This window comes from Thunnus thynnus, chromosome 22 (genome assembly GCF_963924715.1).
Source record: "Thunnus thynnus chromosome 22, fThuThy2.1, whole genome shotgun sequence".
Taxonomy (NCBI): Eukaryota; Metazoa; Chordata; class Actinopteri; order Scombriformes; family Scombridae; genus Thunnus; species Thunnus thynnus.
In genome coordinates this window covers 15910381-15932683 of record NC_089538.1, presented here as the reverse complement: position 1 = coordinate 15932683, position 22303 = coordinate 15910381, and the positions used below count along the sequence as shown (strand labels likewise).

At 41.2% G+C, this 22303-nt stretch overlaps 1 protein-coding gene across 4 annotated transcripts in view; it reads right to left on the bottom strand.

Moving 5' to 3' along the window:
• Positions 1-22303, bottom strand: part of svep1 (sushi, von Willebrand factor type A, EGF and pentraxin domain containing 1) — a 109071-nt gene that overhangs the window by 62962 nt on the left and 23806 nt on the right. For all 4 annotated transcript variants that reach the window (XM_067580112.1, XM_067580113.1, XM_067580114.1 and 1 more), the window contains exons 5-6: positions 9863-10118; positions 8260-8436 (exon numbers count right to left, since the gene is read on the bottom strand). In XM_067580112.1, coding sequence (XP_067436213.1) covers positions 8260-8436; positions 9863-10118 — 433 coding nt within the window. The remainder of the gene's footprint in view (positions 1-8259; positions 8437-9862; positions 10119-22303) is intronic.

Here is a 22303-nt window from a genome sequence, read left to right as displayed (position 1 = left end):
ATACATATTTTCATATACTCTCATTATCTTCATGGGGGTGGTCACAGCACAGACTAGGGGAGTGAGACGTCTGTATTCCCTCCTGCTCTCTGCTGTAAACACACATATCTGTTGGCGAGCAGCTGCTCTCATGTCTCCATGGGTCTCTGTGTTTGTTTTTGGCAGAAACTCTCCCACTCTCTGTCTGCTCAGCCTGCTCTCGGATGGTAGGCGGGTTGCTCCGGTAGCAGCAGCCTCAGAGTCACACGCACGCTCTCTCTCGCTACGCACTGAGCTATTCCTTAAAGGAGTTACGCTACTTGTATAACACATTTTAGTTTAGGTCCGGTGGGGGGGTCAACTCAGGCCGAGCAGTAATAATTGGATTGGATTGAAAGACAACACCACACAATGTATGACTGCCAACACCAGCTGACGCACATTGCAACAGATTTGGCCCAACTTTGTGGAATCACTGGTCACACCCATTGACTGTAAATAAATATGTATTTCGTGACAGCTCCTCAAAAGTGGGGCCAAAATATCTCAATCGTCCCCTGAAGGCTGGCTGCAGAATAGGTGGATGGGACATGAGCCAAACTAAAAAATCAAAGTACACGTGAAATAAATTTTTCACAAAGACACTTTTATGTCATATTAGGTAGTGGTTATCACGTTGATGTTTGTTCAAGTGCTGATAAGTTTGTTTTAACTACTTATTTGACGATATAAGAAGGATGTGTGACATCATAATCGACTGCTGTCACAGACGCTCTCAAACCTTCCGTCAGACGGCGGGACGGCTGTTGGAGGGGGGGCGTGTCCTGTAGGCCGTCATCCCGCTGTCTGACTCTTCTGCGTAAACTCTGTCTCCAAATGACGTGACACAAGCAAGATGGCAGCTCCCAGAAAGGAGATACTTTGGCTTCAATTTTGCACGGCGGTAGGACGTGGAGACACATCGTCCATATTTATATACAGTCAGTGGTCACACCCAGAATCAGCTAAACCATAATTGGGGTGCCTGCCTTTAATCTGTATACCCAAAAAAGAGAAACAAATAAACAAAGAGAGAGAAATGGACTAACAAAATCAGATACAGTTGGAGAGAAGACTCTTTCATTGTGCTGTCAATCCACTACTATGGTTTCAAAGGGTTTTCTTAGATAGAAGCTTTAGTATAAAAGCCGTTTGATTCAATTCATTTGATTCCAAGTTTGATGTCTTTCTAAAAGTTTCTAAACATAGATCTAAATCGACTGTGCAACAAAAACTGTGTTAATTTAGTGTAAAGCTTTATGAGTTCACTATAATGTCATGTTCTCTGACTATGTGGTGTTGCTTCAGGTGATATAAACAGGCTCTCCGCTGTTACCTCCTTAGACAGGCGTCTGGTATGTGTCATATCCTTGAATGTGGTACATTTCAATGAGTCAGAGGTGTGTGTATGCAAAGCATGCCAAAAACATGTGTATGTGTTGAGCCCTGCGTAGTACATACTTGTGTGTAAGCGTGACAGCGCAAAGCGAGATGAGCTGCAGAGCGTCGAAACCTGAGACGGCGATAACCGATGTGGTGTCAAGTTCAGTCGTTCCTCTGAGGTCACGAAAACATTCATCCTTTGTAGCTTATTTTCATGTTGACTATTCTTTGTTAACACCGGAGACCTCTGCAAGGGGGGTCAGGCCACACAGTGAAAGGAGAGAATGAAATAAATAACGATTGCAACATTCCTCCCGTTTCAACACTTTTCATCGTCCTCCTTAACATTTAAGCAATTCCACCTCTCTTGTTGTCATTTTAATTCCTCCCTTAAATTTATGTCCACCTCCCGGCCTCCCCTCCAAGAATCTCTTGGTTGTTCACATCAAGACCACAAATGTTTACAATGCAGAAGCTGTGAATACCTCGTCTCCTCCTTGCAACAGACTCAAGGACACAGGCAACACAGTCCAGTCCATCCACACAGAGAGATGGATGTGTTATGTTCATGTTGAGTCGAAGCTCACTGCTGCCACGTGTCACCTCTTGGGATCAAGAGGCTTTTACGGACTGAATATTGCAAACATTGAGCAACTCTTCCAGTATCAGCTCTGAATGGATGTTTTGTTACACTCACAGCATTCCAGTTAACAGTTTATATCCTGATAACTCATAAAAGGTCATGTAAACGTATTTCCTCAATTTCCAGTCACTGACATAACATTGAAAAAATGTTGTGAGTACTACTCACTAATACTTTACTGGCACAAAGAGAGAAGGAACAGTGATGAACAAAATAATTAGCGTGAAATCTAATTACTGACCTTGGAAATACAGTAGCAGTTACACAGAAACGAGTCATAACTCAAGCTCCACTTACTCTGCTTATTCCACAGCTTTCAACTATCTTGTAATCTTCATCTATGGGTGGATTTTTTTATGGTAAGTCGTCATGGAGATACCTCAGTTGTCATCATATCATACTTACTGTGGGTCACAAGTGACAGGTGAGCAAACATCTGCTGAGGAACACCATGAATGCAGTTGAAAGCTCCAGAAAAAAGCTAGTCAGTGAACCCTGAGTTAAGGGTATTTGTGTCAAACAAAATATTTCCTAACATCCTGACTTTTACTGAGAAGCCACAGTATGATTCACAGGCAAAATTAGCATTTTCATATTTGCAACTATTAGTCCAAATAAACAGCACTTCTGCTGCACTTAAAGCATTTCCTCTCAACTTCTTTATATGACTTTTCTTCATGTTTTTCATTCCTCAGTTACCATATCCACTAATGAAGGGAGACGTGAGTGTAACCAAGCTTTAGTGAATCCAATATAACAGTATCCCATTCAACATGTGAAAACATTTAAGTAGATATCCTTGAATAACACGATTTAGTATATTAAACTGGCAAATATTGCAGGAAATAAGCTGTAACATCATTTGGCATTGTGGCACCAGTCATATGACTGTTTGAGAATATCATACCAATGTGTTTGTGTATTAACTTGGACGTCTGAGGTGATTCTTGCTGATTTCAGCAGCAAAGCGAAAACCAGATGAGAGAGACAAAAAAGTAGAGCATGAAGCACGCACACACACACACACACACACACACACACACACACACACACACACACACACACACACACACACACACACACACACACACACACACACACACAAAGGCCAGTCATGTATGATTTAGACTCAGTGAGATCACATATTCACTATGACCGAAACACAATACCTTGCATTTCTAGATCAGGCTGCGATATTTTCTCCAAATCTTTTTTCCTGTCTTTTCACCTGCCTTGCTTTATCTTTCCTCTTTTTCTTTCTTTTCTTTTCTCTCCTTTTTTCTTCCATACTGTCTTCTGCTCTCTCTCTCTCTCTCTCTCTCTCTCTCTGCCCCATTCATTCCAAGCAGAGCCGTCCCGAGCAGAACAAAGCCCTGTGCTGACACCACATTAACACAGTCCAGAGCTCCTGTCACTCTCTTGCGCTACAGAAGAGGCTGATAAGGCAGAATGTGTGATAGGAGACAAACATGTAACCCCCCCACTTCTCTCGGCCTCTCACTCCATTTATCCACTTCCCCATTCCTCTGTCGATCCTTCCTGATACAGATATTGTAAGCTTGGGATTGGTATTTGAGGAGAAACAACAGTGTCCTGTTTGGTCTGTCAGAGAATACCAAACTGTGCAGGAACAGGTTTCATCATCCACCTCTATCTGCTGGGATTCCAGTCGTGTTTTCTGGAAGAGGCTGTTTCACTTGGCTGTCGACAGATTCATAAACAACACTGCTGTACACTGTGGGGATTTGGATAGTGTTTCCAGCAGAGCCCCCCCTAGCCAACAATAATAATAATCCACTGACAAGGACTGAGGTTCGCTAATATTATTTTCAGATGTGTCAAAGATGTTAAATGCAGGAAAACAAAGTCCTAAAAGCATAAAACTTCTCCTAACTCTCAGTCTAGACAACGAACCCACCTGAAGACACACACATACACCGACCATCACACAAACCAGAGCAGCTCTAACTCTGGCAGCGGTGTTGCAGTGTATGGCTCTATTTGTCTGCCACTCAAGAGCCCTGGCATCAATGAAGCACACGGCGTACCCATAATTCACACAACACCTACGGTTCAGCCAAGCCCAATGAGGTTACAGCAACAAAATATTAAAGAGAGGTGCTTTTTCTTAAAACAGCAGGAGCTTGTCAAGTTTACATGTATGTTTCTTGGTTACGTACTGCTCTCACCACAAATCTAATTGGTTTTGGAGCCTCTGCTACTTCAAAAGAGCCTCATAAGTTACTAGAGAATAAAACTTTCAATAAATGTAGAGTTCAAAAACATATATGAGGGCATTTCACACCACTTTACAAAACCAAAACTGAGATGAACAGGGTTAATAGTGCTTCTGTCTGCCAACATATCCGCAACTGCACTGACACGTATTCCAGCCTGAGCCAGGCGCACTGTGGAAACATATCAGCACTATAGCATGAGAATGACGACACACAGACAATGAAGTGTCCGCAGCAAAATAGCAAACTCCTCTCCCGTGAGACGTTGTTATATGAGGGAGTAAGAGACAGACAGAGGAAGCAATCCTCGGTTGCGGTTGCAGCGCCTCGCTGTGTCCTTCCTTCTTCGAGCCCGCTGAGCCAACTCTGCAGTCTGTTCTCTGCCATTAATTAAACCATTAAAACAGATTAATAAGCAGAGTGGGGCTCCAGTCTCGACAACATCTGATGAGAATTAGGGAGGCGTGCTTTTTTGGCGTGATGACCCCAATGCCCTTTCCTTTGGCTCTTTCTTAGCAAATCCTCCTCCTTCTTCTGTTTCTTTTCTCTTTAAAACGCTGATCTGAATAATTCAATCTTATCTGCTGCTCAAATGTCTTTTTCCTCCTCCTTGACTTGCTTTTATCTAATTCTGGATCAAAAACATGTGGGTACAGAGAGGAAGACCCAGAGGGCAAATACAAGCAGGATTATGCTTGTATTGCCATTATTAAGAGTAGATTGTTATCCAGGTTTCTAATGTGATTGTTTCGTCTAGCAGCGCACTCAAGAGTTGATTCTTCTTAGTCCCCCCCCGTTCCCTGCGACCTGCCTGCCCTGCATCAAAAGTAAGCTGTCTAAATGACTGAAGTTTCACATAGTAGTTACTCAAACACAAACACACACTCACCAGCCAGTGCATCTGTTAGCCGTTTTGCTCTCCAACAATCACACAGACTGCTATGTTCCTCTGTGAGTTTGGTGATTACATATTCAGTGAAAATAATGTATCAACCTTTAACCTAACACTTAAATGACTGAGACCACCTGCATCAAACTGCAACACGCTACGCTGTGTAACTTGGAGGCTTAACAGACCGAAGAAGGGACATTTAGGAGACAAATGAAACTGTCATCACGCGGGCTGCTGGCAAGTGTTATAACTTGATTGTCTGATGTGTTGGATTGATTATAAGCAACACACTCAGGCAAAACTAATTAATGCACTGCTGGAACTCTCATTTATCAATTCTGGTGGCAGGACGTTTCGAAAGAATTAAAGGGCAGAGTTTGAGGCTTTCCACACATACAGTAAAGAGAAGCCACTGAAGTTAGGAGAGACATACACAACATGTGGGGATCGTTTAAGATTAATGTCTTCTCATCTCATTAGCTCGTTTACAGAGATTACCTCTTTTATTTCTGACTGCGGGAGTCATCCTGCTAACTGATGGTGTGAAAACCGCAAACCGTATTGTTTGACCTGTCCCTGAATTTTGTTTTAAAAACTCTGAACACCGAGGAGCAAATTAGAGGAAAGATGACAGGAAAGGTAATTGCAGGTGTTAAAGAGAAAGAAAAAGGCTGTTTACTGTTAATCATTTTAAACTTACATTAATTTTCCTTTAATCTATGATTTCAGCTTTAATTTAGAGCTTACGGATCTGTGTTTACTGAGTGTCTTTTATCTTATGTTATGAGGAGGATGCCCTCAATTAGCACAGTAAGGCAAATCCATTAATTCATCCAAAAACTTGCAGCCAAGAAATAATGTGTCTACTCCATCAAACATCTTTTCCAACAGCAGCAACTCACAGGGTGCAGACTGGACAAACAAATAAAAAAGAGACTCTGAACTCAAAACAACCTTTCAAGGCCATTTTGTTGTTTTTTGTACATTGTGAAATCTACATGATGACAAGATTATGAATACAAATAATACATTATTTATAATACTTTTCCATATATATCAATATGTCAGGAAAAGAGGGTAATGTAGACATCTGATAGTGGACATTGCTACAATGCTGCAAGCCTCCTCCGCCTGCTGCTTTAGGGGATGAGTATCATTAAAACGATGGCGCCCAGCATCCCTGCAGCGAAGACCATGACCTGGAAGATGTCTTTCCACAACGTGCTAGAGGTTGCTTTCTTTGCGAGCCTTGCAGAGAAATCTCTGATGTGAGCCTGCAACGACTGGACGATGGCTGAGTCCACAACTGGATCCTGTAATAATATTACAGACTCCAGCAGACGCCTCCCACAAAACCTCTTGGTCAGGTCTTTCATCACGGCCTTGGAGACTTTCTTGATGTTCTTCATGTCTGGGCAGAAGCCTTCGGTTTCAGTGAGCCCCTCCAAAGTCTGGTTCACCAGTGTCTTTGTGTGGGTAACCCACTCCTCCTGACTCTGGTTGTAGAGAGCGTGACATTTGGTCAACACTCTCGACGAACAAGCGGAGCTGGTTCTCACTTTCTGCCTCGGCTGTAGACTCGCAATCTGAGGAGGCAGATGGATCAGCAGACTCCGTTGTTGATGTTCGTTGTTGGTCCATGGGGACCTCAGAGTTGTTTTCCTTCTCTAGGACTGTCTCTGGTGTATCTTCAGATACGCTATTCGTTTGTAGTTCTTCCATAGTCAGGATATTTGTCTCTGGTATTGTTTTCAGATAATCTGTTATCTGATTAATCTTTTTCAGATGTCTGTCTCTTAAATCTGGTGACAGCTGTGTCCTGTTAATGTGTGTAAAGATTCTGGAATACATACAGATTCTAGAGTCAATGTGACATCACACACACACACACAGACACACACACAGATACACACACATACATACATGCAGACACACATACACAAGCTTCTTTTTTACTGATACATACAAGCGTAACCATAAAATAATAATTCCTACAGCCCAAACATTATAAATAACTAGTAGTAAAGAACACAAGGGTAAAAGCCAGAGCACTCTGGCACCAGATGAAAAAGATTTTTCTGTTCCTCAAATGGATATGTATGAAACAGAAGTGGGAGGCAAAAAAATAAGAGCCACAGAAAAAAAAGACACTTCATTTCAAAAAGACAGCTGCAATTTCAGTGCATGTGCATGAGAAACAAGAAATAAATGGATGTAAGAGATCATATGTGATATAAAAGGGGGAAATTAAAAAGTGGAGGCGAGCAGGATGTGATGTGTCAACTGAAAATGAATCACAACAGAGCGTGATAGCCAGAGGTGAAGAGGTCTTGAACACACACAAACACATCACTGTCTCAGTCTTCAACCCCAGCAGCACATTACTGGTTTTGTTGATACGGATCTGCCCCGTGGACAGCTTACTCTGTGTTAAATGGACAGGTTGCTTATTTAACTTTCACTCACAGTGAGCTCAGCAGTGACCTGAGACCAAGTGGGCCTGGTGTGAAGGAGACATTGACAGGTAAAGGAGACAAAGACGTGAGGAAGGAACTCCCAGCGTCTACATCTAAAGCACAAACATGGTGTTTTAGTGCCGCAAAGTCTGAGCAAAAACAATGTTGGTCAGTTTGTGGAAAGTTGTAAGAAACAAAAAACTGCAAAGTTAAACATGCCACATACACAACCGTTTACTGAGTCTGTTGTCTGCTTACTCAAGAGCTGTTATAGCTTTTTAAATGCTGTCCACTGCAGCTTAAGCTAGGGACTGCTCCAAGAAACAGTTGATAATTTGTACAGTCGAATGACATGTTGTTGGGACTTTTAACTCACTACTGTGCTTCCACACAAAAGGTTGTGAATTGTACTTAAGTTTTAGTAAGATCTTATGTGTATTTTACAAAAGGTAGAACTAATCTTTACTTATATGTGTCCCTTGATGCGCACACAAAAAATATTTACACATACATTAACACTTGGCTGCTTTAACTAGTAAGGAAAGGACAGAACTTTTGAGATGAACAGCTGAGACAGAGGTGAGGCTGGTGAAACGTGACAAGAACTTAGCATATGTCCGTCTCTCCTACCTGTGCACTCGTGCTGCAGACCCTTTCCGTAGTATCCCTTCTCACAGATGCAGTCGTACTGTCCAGTGTGTGTGCCGCACTTACAGCTGGCCATCAAGTCGCAGCAATCCTTGCCTGCTTCACACAAGGAGGAGCAGCGCATCAGATCCTCCTGGATGTAGCTGCCTGTAGGGAGGTCTGAAGGTGGAAGACAAAACACACAGGAACACTTGTTACACCACCTGGCAATTACACAAATTACCTTACGTGTTTAGAAGTCAGACAGTTCTGACAACAGAACTGTAAAATTGTAAAATTCTACTTTTCTTAACATCACGATGGTCTAATAAATTTGCAAAGGGACAATATAAACTGAGACTCAGTATTCTGATCAAACTGTGTATATCTGTATACTGGCAGGTCTTTGAGACATGCTGAATTACACAAACTCTTTCCACTAAACCTCTGACATTCTTGAGTCAAACATTACACAAGGAATTAGAGAATAAAATGAATAAACACCTTAACTCCCACCCCACACACTCTTATACACAAGTACGTCCAACACACATACACAAATGCGGGCAGAAATGCAGAAATCAAAACAGTGTGACAGTGGCCACGAGCCACATAGTTAAAATTGCCTTTTGAAAACAAACACCCAAATCCTCTTCTCCCAATGTACAAATTACTCCAAAACACAGTAGTCACTCCAGGAAGCTTATACAAAGCTGCGTCATTATATGGAGGCAACAGATTAGGACAATGATTGATGATGATTTAGATAACAGAGGGCCACAGCAGGAGAAGAGACCCTGCTCTGGTGTAATTTCTGTGATTTGGCTCACGGCCAGCAAAAGTGGCTCAACATGTGGCTCCATGTTTGAAAGCTGAGTGTACACTTTGAGGCTGTTGTTGGCAGAGACGTCGGGCAGACTTCGAGACAAAGCGTGAGAGACGGATTGGTGGCTGAGCTGATAGTACTGTGAGCGCTGGCTTTCATTCTCACGGCCTTATCCTCGCGCCGTCTCACTGATCTCTTCTCCTGCACCTACCGTCTGGGATTTCAGACGCTGTGTTTGCACATATGCAGTCTGCGAGTACATATGGATGATTTACAGCTCACCATACACTCAGTGGTGTACTAAACTGTGATATTTTATGGTGATATTTTATGTTTTAAAGACAAATCCTTCTTTTCACCAAATTGTGGGAATCTCCCTTAAGTGTGGGAAAAGGGCCTTACTCTGTCCAATCAGTATGGAAGCAAGGTTTAATGGCTGTTGGCACTACATAACAGAAGAGACCATGAGAAATTAGAGTTGTCAAATTCCATCTAAAATATTATCTGTTCCTCTTTAAGTAAACATTAAACTTTCAACTTCTAACAACCTTCACTTAAGAAATGTTTCTGAAGGGCAAATGATGATGGGAGCGCTAAAGCTTCAAAGAGGCAACAAAGTAGCTGTGGTAGCTTCAATTTGCCAAAACACAGAGTTTGGAGATCTGATAGGTCTTTAAGGCCTCCAATCACAGAATCAACCCCAGATTCTGATGAAAAGCTTTTCTGACTGAGAATGAAAAAAATCACAAGTCAACGTAAGTTGTTCTCATCTGTTCTTACCTTCATGCAGCGCGCGACGAGCGAGGGCCTCAAACTCAGCGAAGTTGTGCACCAGGTAGCAGTGTTGGTCCTTGGGTTGAGAGGCCATGTCATGGAGCTCCCTGATGTTACCCTGCCAGATGCCCAAGGTGAAAATCTCAACGCCTCGTTCTCTCAAGGCTGCCGCCACCGGCCGAGGGTCCCCGCCATTAGAGTAGCCATCGGTTATCAGGAAAATGACCTTGGTGGCGTTAGAACGGGAATGACGCAAGATTTGCTGTGAGGAGAGAAAATAAAAACTCGTTAAGTGACTGAATTTGAAAATTTATAATTCAAATCTTTCAATAATCATTTTCATGCTGTGTGTTCACCTAAAGAAAAAAAATGTCTTTACACTTTAATACATTTTGGTTAGGGCCGGACGATTTTGAAAAAATATCTAATTGCAATTATTTTGACTGATATTGCAATTGTGATATGATTTCCGATATTAAAATGGTATTTTGACAAACATTTCGCCTTTAACAAATATTGTGCCTCCTGTGATTTGAAAATTGCAGTAGGCCATATTGTGATTTCGATATAATTTCTATGAATTATTCAGTCCTGATTTTGGTTCTTACACTTTGGTTTTTATATGGATAATGTATTCATCAGTGAGCCTTAGGTGCTATTTGGCAGATTTTGTTATCTTTGAGTAGAGCCAGGCTAGCCGTTTCCCCCGTATTCCACTCTTTACGCTAAGCTAAGCTAACTGGTTACCGGTCAGATAGGAGAGTGGTATCAATCTTCTCATCCTCCTCTTCACAAGAAAAAGAATAAGCATATTTCCCAAAAAGTCAAACCAATCCTTTGAACTTAGAGGACATAGAGGACATTCAAACTGAAAAAAGTGTGTAGGTTAGATTAAAAAAGGGCAGTGTACTTTGAGTGACAAGCAAGACAAAATAACGTCTCAGTTAATGTAGTCATGATGTTATTGTATTGCCATTCGTATACACACTTCCCACGCATTTCTCTGCCTGCCAGCGCACTACCAACATAGCTCCAGCTTTAGTGACATGACTAAATTGAATAACGAAGGACGTCACACACGACCACTAAAAACAGCCCTCAATTCTAGGGTTCCTCAAAACCCTACATCAGCAAGACAGGGAGGGAGGGCAGGACAGGGAGGAGGGACCAAGAAAAAAAAAAAAAAAAAAAGAGAAAGCTCTACAATTGTAATTATTTCTTCTACAGACTACGCAGCTGCTTGCCAGTGGTCTAAAACCACCAGAGAACACTGGGCAACACAGACCGGGCTGCTGTGTCCGCCCCAGACACTGGCTACAGTTCCCAAACTAACTTTAGCCACCGTTTACAATCCACCACATACAATTAGACAGAACATTAAAGTCAGAGAAACATATCTTTATTTTTCTGGATTAAAAAAAAAAAAAAAAAACCAACAGGACCATCTGCTAGCTTTGCTGTGAAGGCCAAACTGCAAGTGTCTTGGTTTGTTGTCAGGGTGTTTTAAATGAGTACAAGAGGATAAACCCAGTGAACAATAGATGAAAAGAAAAAGAGGTTGAGGCAATAAGGTGGAGAGAAAAGAAAAGACATTGAAGAAGGAGCCAAGATGAAGTCAGTAGGACCGATATCCAATTACTTACTAACCGAAAGCCAGAAAGGTCATGGGTATATCATAAAAAATTAAAAGATGGAAGGAAAACAAAGCATGTGTGTTAGGAGGAAGTGGATGGTTTTTCTGTATTGTGGGTCCAAACAGGACGTAATAGCCACACATGGCAGACTGTAAAAAACGAGAGGTGAGGAGAGAGGAGACACGCAAGGGTGTGACCACCGAGGGAGGGAGGGAAACAGAGCAGGAGAGAAAGCTCTGGTCCTTATTGTCTAATTGGCTAAACTTCAAGCGGCTCTGGCAGGAGCGGTGTAATTACAGAGCCCATGGAGCGAGGGAGCGAGGGAGGGAAGGGACTGACAGAGAATAGAGGAGAGAGAGAGAGAGGGAGAGCTTGCTTTCTCTGATCCTCAAAGCTCCGGGATGCCTGCTGCTCTGGTTCCCAGCCTGGGTAGGTTCGCTACGCCCGCTCCCAGCTGTCAGTGCACCCTGTCAGGCTGCTGCATTAAGGAGAGAGGAGCCCTCCCTGGTCTTTCGTGGCTCCTGCGAGCTGTCAGCGCAGTAATATTTGCGTGTCTATGTGTGAACATTTAAGGTCTTCTCGTGTCAGGATACACGCATGTTGTTATGCTTAGCTGTCTGATCTTCAGTGTTGAATGTGTGAGTGCTTCGTGTTTTTAGGTCTTTTATGAGGCGTCTGCTTAAAGTGCTGCTGGGCCACAGTGGTTTCTGTGTTAGCCATGAGTCAGTGGCTGGTGTTATAGTCTGCAGAGATACCAACAAACGGAGCATACGCATGCATACCCACTAATAATACCCTCCCGAATAGCCTGCACATACTTTAGGTCAGAGTATTAACATAAAGGCAACCACATGAGCCAGTGTGTGGGAAGGGGCTGCCCTTCACAGTAACTCTCAACATGCACCTTATCATTCAAGACATATAGGGCTGTCGCGGTGAAGGATGCAGTGATTCAAGGTGGCTCAATAGTGCGATATGCAGTCTATGTGGTATTAGCGCCCTTTTTGGTTTGTTTTTTGTGAAAATCAAGGTATATTAGTCTGATAAAGTGTCAGCTGAATGGAGCAGCAGTACTTGACAAACATGGAAAACACTTTAAATGGTGTTGTGGCAGGAAATAATGTTGGCGTACAGCCAAGTCCCCTTAAACCTGTGATTTATGAACAGAGTCTGGCTGGACACGACTTCAGACACTATGATTGGTGGAAAACTACGTTACCTCGCAGGTTAAATGTCAGCCTTCCCGGCCGTGTGGTGACCCAGAAGAGTCTAAACATATAACCTGGCTCTGTTATGAGGGCTAGGCGCCAGGTTAGCTTGTTAGCCTGGATGCTAGCTGTGGGAGGTTTGAGCGAGGCTTGGAAGAGCCCTGCAAGCAAGAACTCAGCGTGCAAGACGCTGGACACAGCAGGCGGAGGGAGCCACCGAACATTCAATACACACGCACTGAAGTATAAACAAGAAGGGCCTAGCCTCATAAAAAAAGAAAAAACATGAACATAGCGCAGTTGTGGCAGTTGCTATAGCGTAGTACTGCAATATTGCGGTTGCTGGGACAGCCCTAAAGACACACATTACAGAAAGCAGTAAATAATGATGCAAAGGTCATATAACAAATAAAACAATCCTAAAAGGCCACTAAACAGTACCAGCTGGTAAGCACAACAGTTTGAGTGTACATGGGTATATGTTTATACAAACAGAGAGGAAGAAAACAAAAGGAAAGAACAGAAGCTCATGTTTATAATCATAATAAATGTTTTCAAATTCCAGCTGTTATTACTCACTAAAATATTTTCTCTGAGTACTCTGGCTAAATAATAAAATAGTTATTTTGTAATCCAAATTAAAGAAGAGACATAAAGAGAAAGAGAGGAATTTAAGCCTCTAAGGTTAACAGTCCGAGGCTCGGCTGTAAAAGTAATGACTACAGTAAGTCATCTATTGTCAAGCACCAACTCTAAGTGTTAATCTTCCTTAAACCAAGCAAAAAGCTACATAAAACAATGGGGTGAAAGCATAAAACAATGGGGTGAAAGCATAAAACAATGGGGTAAAAGCATAAAACAATAGGGTGAAAGCAATGTGATTATAGTCTTAACTGTGTCTTCTCTGGAAATACAGCAGTGTTTGCACCAGCAGGGTTGAAACAATGTCTTTTTTTCCAAGAGCAATGTTGAACTCAACTTGAAAGAACTTCATTTGAATTGTAAGAAAGGAAAAACTGACTGGGTCCACTATTCTGATGTAATGTTAAGACTCCACTAGACGTCCTAAATAATTAGAATGGGTCACATGCAGAGGAAAGGGATTAATTGTTATTTCCTATAACCTCATCTCGTACTGTACATGCATCTGAACTTGAATACCTTGAACTGCTGTATGTCAGCTCAAGGCCTCCCATGTATTTCTTCAATTATGCGCTTGGTGGACACTTTAACGCTGGTGTAGGTCCAAAGAAGAGATAATAAGCCGTCAGCAATAGGACAGTTTAAGTGTGTCTGCTCTGGAGCTGATGATATCTGTCAAAACAGTGGCGATAGCGCAGGGACCAACAGGCCTGGAGGGATTAGTGGTAAGAGCAGCGGATCAATCTCCGCTCCAAAACGCCTCGAACTTTGGGAGAGAGATGAGCGCTCCATATGTGGTGCTGGTGACTGCTGTTTTTTTTATAGACACATACAGTGATCTGTACACACAGTGTCAAAGACATAAATACAAATGCTCTTTTGTTACTGTATCATTAGGGCCATTATGGTTGGGGTTATCAACTTCTATCTGAATCCAGATTTGAATCTGCTTGATCCTTTCAAATCAACTATTAAATCTACAGTATTTAGGTTTAGTTGTCATTAACAAAATAACAACAATGATGAACAAACATGAATAAGGAGAAGTAAAAACTCAAATATTGACATTGAAATAACTATTACCCCACATTTGATGGATACATGACTACCTGACTGCTCTTTGAAAATAAAAAATGAGAGAAAAAAATGAAAAAATGCACAAGAAATGTTTTAGATTCAGTGCTAATAAAAACATCTGGTTATTTTACCAAGTTGGAACTGAATACAAAATTGAACTGGCTATCAGAACCTAACCCATGAGGACCATATCCTTCTCATACTCATTTCCAAACCACCAATGATCCACCAATAAAAATAAACTGAATAAACCTTCGGTCCGCTGATGAAAAACTGGATCCTTACTTAGATGGACTTGCCATCTCCAAACAGATGCTTGTATGATTAGAACTTCAAAAGCAGGCACATTGTTGCATTTGGCAGAAGGCACTAGGAAACCTTTCCACACCTTGAGGGGCTAACGATGGTGCCAAGGTACCCCAGCTGTTAATCAAAGGCTCATATATGCATGGCAGTTATCCTGAATGCTAAATGAGGACCCCCCGTCACCACCGCGCTGCTGGCCTCCCAGAAGCCCCTCCTGTGACTTTGATCAGAGCCTGAACCCACCTGGCTCTGTGCAAAGCTGATTTGTTTCTTTCTTCATTTGCACCCCATTGAATTAAGCAATGAAAAAAGGGATGTAAAGACATACAAGGTCTACATTACTGTAGGATATGAGTCAAATATGCTCTGTTCCTCTACTTATTAACTGACTACAGTTAGTTTGGCCACTATTTAAACACATGGGAAGACTGTGCAGTCACAGTAATTTATCTTGCATTTCTTGGAGCAGGACGTATCTATTGGAGTAGGAGACCCATGATCAATGAAATTAACCCCTTTGAATATAACGCAACAACCTATAAACTGATACGCTGTTACTGTTTTCTACAGCAAATAAATTCAGTCCTGGGTTGACAAAATGGAGCTATATAAGTTCCATATGTTGTCCAATCATACATACAGTAACCACAACCTATGTGTAATACTAGATAGTTCATATAAACATTGGCGATCAGTTTTATCTGCCTTCATCAACACTAAGCACCGAATCCTTGCTGCTACATCACTGCCTGCTGCTGTAACAAAACTCCCTCCACCTCCCAAACCTCCTCCTGCATTGGCAATTGGTTTTATGTGAATATTGAATGTTTCTTTCAAGACGTATTCATGTTCATGCAGGGATGTTTGTGAGCTCAGGGGCAGTCTGTGTCAAGCTTGCCCAGATTTGTTCCACACCATCAAAAGAGCAGTATTGCAGTGTTGCAATACATGATTAAATCCTGTCCTGACTGAAATTAACACATTCTGGATCCACGGCTCCAGGATGTGACCATTTTGCTCGCAAATGCAACAAAAAAATCTGTCAAGTGCGACTCAACATTGTCATTGGTCGCACCGATGCACCTGAAATTTCTCTTCTGTGTTCCTGTTTGTTTCAGATATCAGTCTTATTTTACTATTTCCATCCTGATCGCTTTCAGCCGTATCAGAGCTGTGTTGAGTTACTGCTGATGAAAACATTTATTGCAACTGCTGCTTCATATTAAAAGCTTTTCACTGACTGACGGAAGGCTTTTATTGAGAATAACTTATAGGAAATTAAATATGTTCATTGCTGAGTTAGCAGAGCTTCGTTAGTGGTGCTATTCTTCAATAAAATCAAGTCAACATAACAAGATCTGGAGATGTTGGAAGCTATTTGTTCAGCGGAACAGTTAGAAATACTGCAGAGAGGAACAGTACAAGCAGAAACAGCCACAGTGAGGTGTTTGATGAAGAGCTGCAGACAACGGGCTCTGAATGCATTTTCGGCAAAAAGCACACCTCCAACAGGTAAACAACTTATTTTACCTTGCAGTGCTGTGGAAAAACACATGCAGCGTGCCAACACAGCTCAACTACTCGCACCACAGCTTGACGTGACTACCCCTAAAACCACAGAAAAATCCTACAAGTTTATACTTTGAGACGTGATACACAGGGAAAAGTTTTGTCACCGAATAGAAACAGATTTTCTCTGACTGCGAAGAAAGAGAAGGAGAGTAGGAAGGCAGTCAAATGTTGGTAATGTTGTCATGGCACAGATCAGTTTAGTGTTGTAGTGAGGGCCATGTGCAACATTCCTTATGTACACATTGACTGAGAACAACACACACAAACCATTACTACTACTAAAACGTCTTGTGTGTAAAGACACATTTCCTCTGCCATTGTTGACTTAAAGATTCTTCCATAGTGAAGTACTGCACTTCACAGTAGAAATAAACTACATCAGTCAGTCAGTAAATAGATGTCATATTAGTGAATGTGTGTCTTCAGAAAGTTTAGACTGCACAGCCACCTGTTGTCCAGAGTCCCTGGAGGAGTTTACATTCTGGTGACAGAATACACAGGGTACAACCATTTTGTTTGAGGGGCACGGGACAGAGGGGGATGTTCTGGAAGGACCCAGAAGCAGCGCACAGTTTTGTTTGAGTTATTTGAGTTTGACTTATTTATTTGAGTTTATCCTTACTCCTCAAACATTGGCACTTTTAAAGTTTGCTTTTTAAACAATTGAGGTTAATGTGATTTCTGGTCGAGTGTGTTGTGATATACATAAAGAAAAACATTAATCTGCACTTTTATTCCTGTTTACAATCATTTACATACTGTGTTAAGATATACTAATATGTATGGGAACTGACAAAAATAAGGCACACCAGTGCCACCAATGTAAAAAGTTAGTCTGGAGCCCTGGGATTGCTATGTTTTTGATGTATTGCTTGATAAGCTAATACTTAATGCTTAACAGGTTACATGGTGCTTTTGGAATTGCACAGGGAATGTGAGTGTCATCCCATTTTTAATGACACTCATGGAAAGTACAAAATGGTAAAACCTTTAACAGCTGTAGATGACGCATGCAACTCTGCTAGTTATCAGTCATCACATTCACTTCAGACTGTTTCGTCTTGTGTCACTGACAGAGAATGAAGAACACACCACAGCATGGTTTTTCACTTCCCTGAGATCCACCTTCCAAAAACAAAACCAAATCCTTATTTGTAGGCATTCCACAGTGGATAAAAATGCAACCCAACTGCATCCGCTCTGAAAAGTCTCCCCCCATCAGTCGGAAGTGAGAGCGCTTGTTTTGACAGGCTATCTGCTCTTGGCTTGGGTGGTAAGAATAACAACAACAACTCTGCAGGGGCCCAATGAAACAACATGCACACACATTCACACAATTCAGACACCAGATTCCACTTTGGTACTATTGAGAAACATCTCAGGGACATATCATTTGGATATTTTAGATAATCTAGGTTTCTTGCAAACATAGTTTCTTCCCTGGTTGAATCAGTAATATGCCTTTTGTCCCACAACCATCTTGTTTTTCTGAAAATTTCCCATCTGTTACATGCCTCACATGAATAGCATTATTAAGAAAACTCTGATTCAAAAGTATGTTCACTTCAAACTCAGACTGTGGTTGGATGCCATTTTAATGGCAAATGAATCCTGAAATGTTTTTACTTGCGACCACATGTATTTTCTTGAACTGGTTGTATTGCCGAACAGTTGCCTTCAAGCTTTGATTTAATTTCTTCCATGCTTCTCACATATTGTAGTATGTTTCATGCCACATCATCTCTGTTTCACTTACTTTTTAAAAAAAAAAAAAAACTTTCCATGTTCATGTTTTTCTCAGTGGGTAGCCATGACACTAACACAGCAAGTGTTAGGACCTTGGTTTCCACAAGGGCCACCCAGGCTGCTAAGGGCCATACAGGTGGCTTTGCGTTTTTTTAGTCAGGTTCATGTAAATCACATATAACTAAATCAGAACATGTCTTAAGTTATACATAGATTCTTAGATTGATTTCCAACCTTTCATCTTGTCAGTTTCCATTCATGCTAGCGAGGTATGTAAATCAACTTGCAGAGACTTGAAACTTGACTCAGATACAGCAGGCAGTCCAACTCATAAATGTCATTTCATTCTTTATTTTTTTTGGCAAAGTTCCCTTATCATCACCTGGTAAAGCAGCTTCCAGACAGCTTTGAGAATTTGTCTTTGATGGGACCTTGTTTCGTCTATGAATTGAGAATAAGCTGCCAGAAAACACTGCTCCACAGGCAATGCCGAAGAATCAAATCCGTAGTTTTGTACATTAAAAAGGTGCTCAAAAGCTGATTCTCCAATCTCTGATGTTTGTCTTTCCTTAAGCACATATACAAGTAAGTGTTTTAAAGAGTCCATGCTTAGAACTCCACTACTACCAAAAAAAAGCAAAATAACTTGTCAAAATAATGAAGATAAAAATAATTCACTGTGATGGATTATCTAAAATTTATGCTACACTACGCTTTGGTAATTGCTCTGCAATGAAGTATGCACAGTTTGCAGTGAATTGCCAAAAATATGGAAACCCACTGGTCGTTTGTATCAAGGTTTTCATGATGAATTACTTCTCTAATACAGCAGCGAAGACAGCTGAATGCTCCGCATTGCTGTGCAGCTGTTTCTCGAACCTAATATGTGGCAGATAAAGTGACAAACATGCAACCAAGGCTCCTCGTCAGGATGACACTCTGCAGAAACAACAGTAGAAGCAATAAACCACGTTGAACAGTGTCTGTGTGTGGCTCCTGTCCATTAACAAGACTGCAAAGTTACTGATTATTAACACTGTGTATCTGAGCTGTAAGACACTACAACAAATACTTTCAAACACCGGTTCCAACTACTAAAATTATTTATGACTATCTGGATCTTGGCGCTACAAGTGGGGAATGTGTAAGTATTTACACCAAAAGCACACACTATAGGTCACTGTTTCTCAACCCTAGCCTACAATTTGACAACTTCTGTTTTGATGTCAGTTTGAGTATTTCACAATTTTGTATTCTATTATCAGGAGCACTGAGGGAGCTCCAGAGGGTTATTATTATATGGAAAGATTGATACTTTTCTGACCTTTGAAATTTGGTAATGTATTCCAAATATATCAAACATAAATATACAAGTCTTAGACATTTCCAAGTGACTTTGCACATCAAGGCCTCCCATCCTTGAAAAAACTTGATATGACAGCATTTGTACTTAAGGAGAAGTAGACGCAGAATGCTGTAAAGTATTTCAAGAGTAAATCACTCATCAATCTTTGTGCTTGAAGTGTAGGCTCCAAAAACTGTTTTTGAAATTACATAAAGCATACATGGATAATTGTTGACCTGTCTGGGGTATAACTGGCAAAATTAGAGATGGAAAACACTTCCTAGGAAAGGGTAGCCACTACAGGAAAATGATCTTATTTAGCAACCATTTATTTACGATCACTGACTAATCACTGATTATCACTGACTAACTATTCACCAATGTCTGCCTGTGTAATGTAGTTTTGTAAACTGGCCCAAACTGAACCCACTTTGACTGAAGAGTGCAATGGCATGGAGGAGAGAGTGTGGACAGTCAGTTAATTGCCAGACGTGGTAGGTTGGATGGCTGTGTGCGTTAGCTTGACGGTTTCTGTCACAACACCATTCATCAAACTCAACAACTCAACCAGGAACGACGAAGAGAGGGAGAGACGCAGAGAGAAAGAGAGAAGTTAATTCCACAATGTGATGCCAAGGAGAAAGGCTATCTTGGCGGGCAAATAAGAAACTCATTCAATTATCCCCCCCACTGTGTGCCTCTGTGTTGTGCTGGCGGAACGAAGCGCTGAGAGAAACATTTTAGGCACTGACCACGCTCCAATCGGACACGGCCTTCTGGGTAATTGGACGAGGAAAGCTGGTTTGATTGAGTGGGAGGAAGAAAAACAAGAGCAGTTACCGCCTGACTGCCAGTTGGACCATAGTGGGGTCAGACTGGCTTGGCAATCGGCCTCATGTCATGTATCTTGGGTTATTTATATTTATTATGCTGTTTTCTATGTTTATGACGTGTATTTGACATTTTCAATATTTAAACACGTCAGTATGCATGTATATTGAAAAGGAAATACAGAGGGTATATGCCAGATCAGTATCACCACAGAATTCAATATATCCAGTTGTCTTTTTATGGAGTTTGCACCATAGCATATCTGACCTCATCTGTTTTATTTTGTGTGGGCACTGACATTTTGAATTTTGTAGTCACATAGTTTGCACAATATGTCATATATTACGTTATGTTATGGTTGCTGGCCAATTTCATTAATTTTGATATTTTTGTACTGTCTGAATGTTTTTAATCTGATGAACATGTTGATATGTTATACATGGATTAGACTAAACTATTGTGGTTCATTTTTTAGTGTTCTCATTTATTCTTCAGTTAGTGATTTTTAGACATTTTACAGACGCCCACAAGAACACATTTAACTAGAAACAGGTGTTGAGAGTGATAGTATATTACCTCACTGGATTCTGGTGTATTGAGGATGTCGGCAGAGAAACTATATCTCTGCCACTCCAATGATGAATTGCTTTTTATATGACTGGGTGACATCAAAACACCAAGATCTGATATTTACAGTTAATATTTTCAGATATCTGCAAAACTTTTTGCCACTAAACTGCATTGTTTGCATTGTTGTTTGGAATGATTTATATATGACATATAAAGGCCTTTTGAACAGTACTAAATTTATGTGTCTTTTTCCTTTAAGAAATCCTAAATGTTATGCAATATTTGTGACATTCATGAGATCATTACCTCACTACCCAAGCTCCGAGCAGCCACAGCATCATCTCTAAGGCCGAGCTTTGATTTTGAAATAAACAAAGGCACCAGTGTGGTGAAGCGTAACACTTTTCTTGACTCCAGACTGGAATTTTAAAAGGGCTTCGACAGGGAGTGATTTGGGGACTGTCGTTGGCTTAAAGCATCCATGAAAATTTCTCCAATGTTGTCCAGACTTAGCTCAGACCACACTGAGGAGACAGACGCAGCATTTTCCTTTGTTATGTTGACGGTTGTTACTGTAGTTGCATTGCTCCCTCTCTTTCTACTTTCTCTGTCCTCCCCTTTTTTCTTCTCCTGAGGGGTTTATTTGTCTTGGCACTAGCTGTAGGTGGAGATTTCCTCTAATAGAGCAGGGAATTGGAGAAACGTCAGTGTTTGTAGTACAGATTAATGGAGAGGTTTCAACTTATTGATTCTCCTGTTTGTTCTGGACTCAGCCTTCCTTGGTAGGATAAATTATATTTGACCTCATGGCATCAAGAGGAAGCAGAAATTTTACACAAGCTGGGAGGTCATTTGAGGAGGAGGACACATTTTGGGCGTTATTGCTCTGAGATTGTATGGACCTGAGTTGCCATGGATTTTCATAAAAGCTCAAAACCTCATCATAAATCAAGAGAAATTTGGAACTTACTATGATGTTGCACATACTCGTTCTCCAAGACAACTGACTAAAATACCAATACAAATATGCTGTTGCTGGGAAACACCTGCATTTAGTGTTTGGATACCCTGAACTGAAACTGATTATATTTGTATGCTTTGGTGTTCTCCTCTGAAAATTGGTTGGTTGGTTTTGGTTGATCGGTATCGGGTCCTGAGGGATGAGTTTCTTGCCAACACACGGCATTTCAAACATTAACTGATTAGAGTTGAGGCGAGTGCGTATTTTGTCTCTATATTTGGACAACTACTTGGAACTGGGTTTCTTACTGAGGCTGAAAGAACAACTAATAGCCCCCAGAAATTGAAATCAGACCTGGAGAATGGGGAAAAAAATACATAAAAAGCACACAAACAAAGACAACAGGATGCAGGCTAATTTGTGGGTTTGCATACATGTACCAATTATCTACTTATAGTCATTCACACAAACAGAGACATACAGACGGACAGACGAACACATACACACTCACTCACCAAAGAAAACAACCCAATGGAATCTGGCACTCTCAAAGTC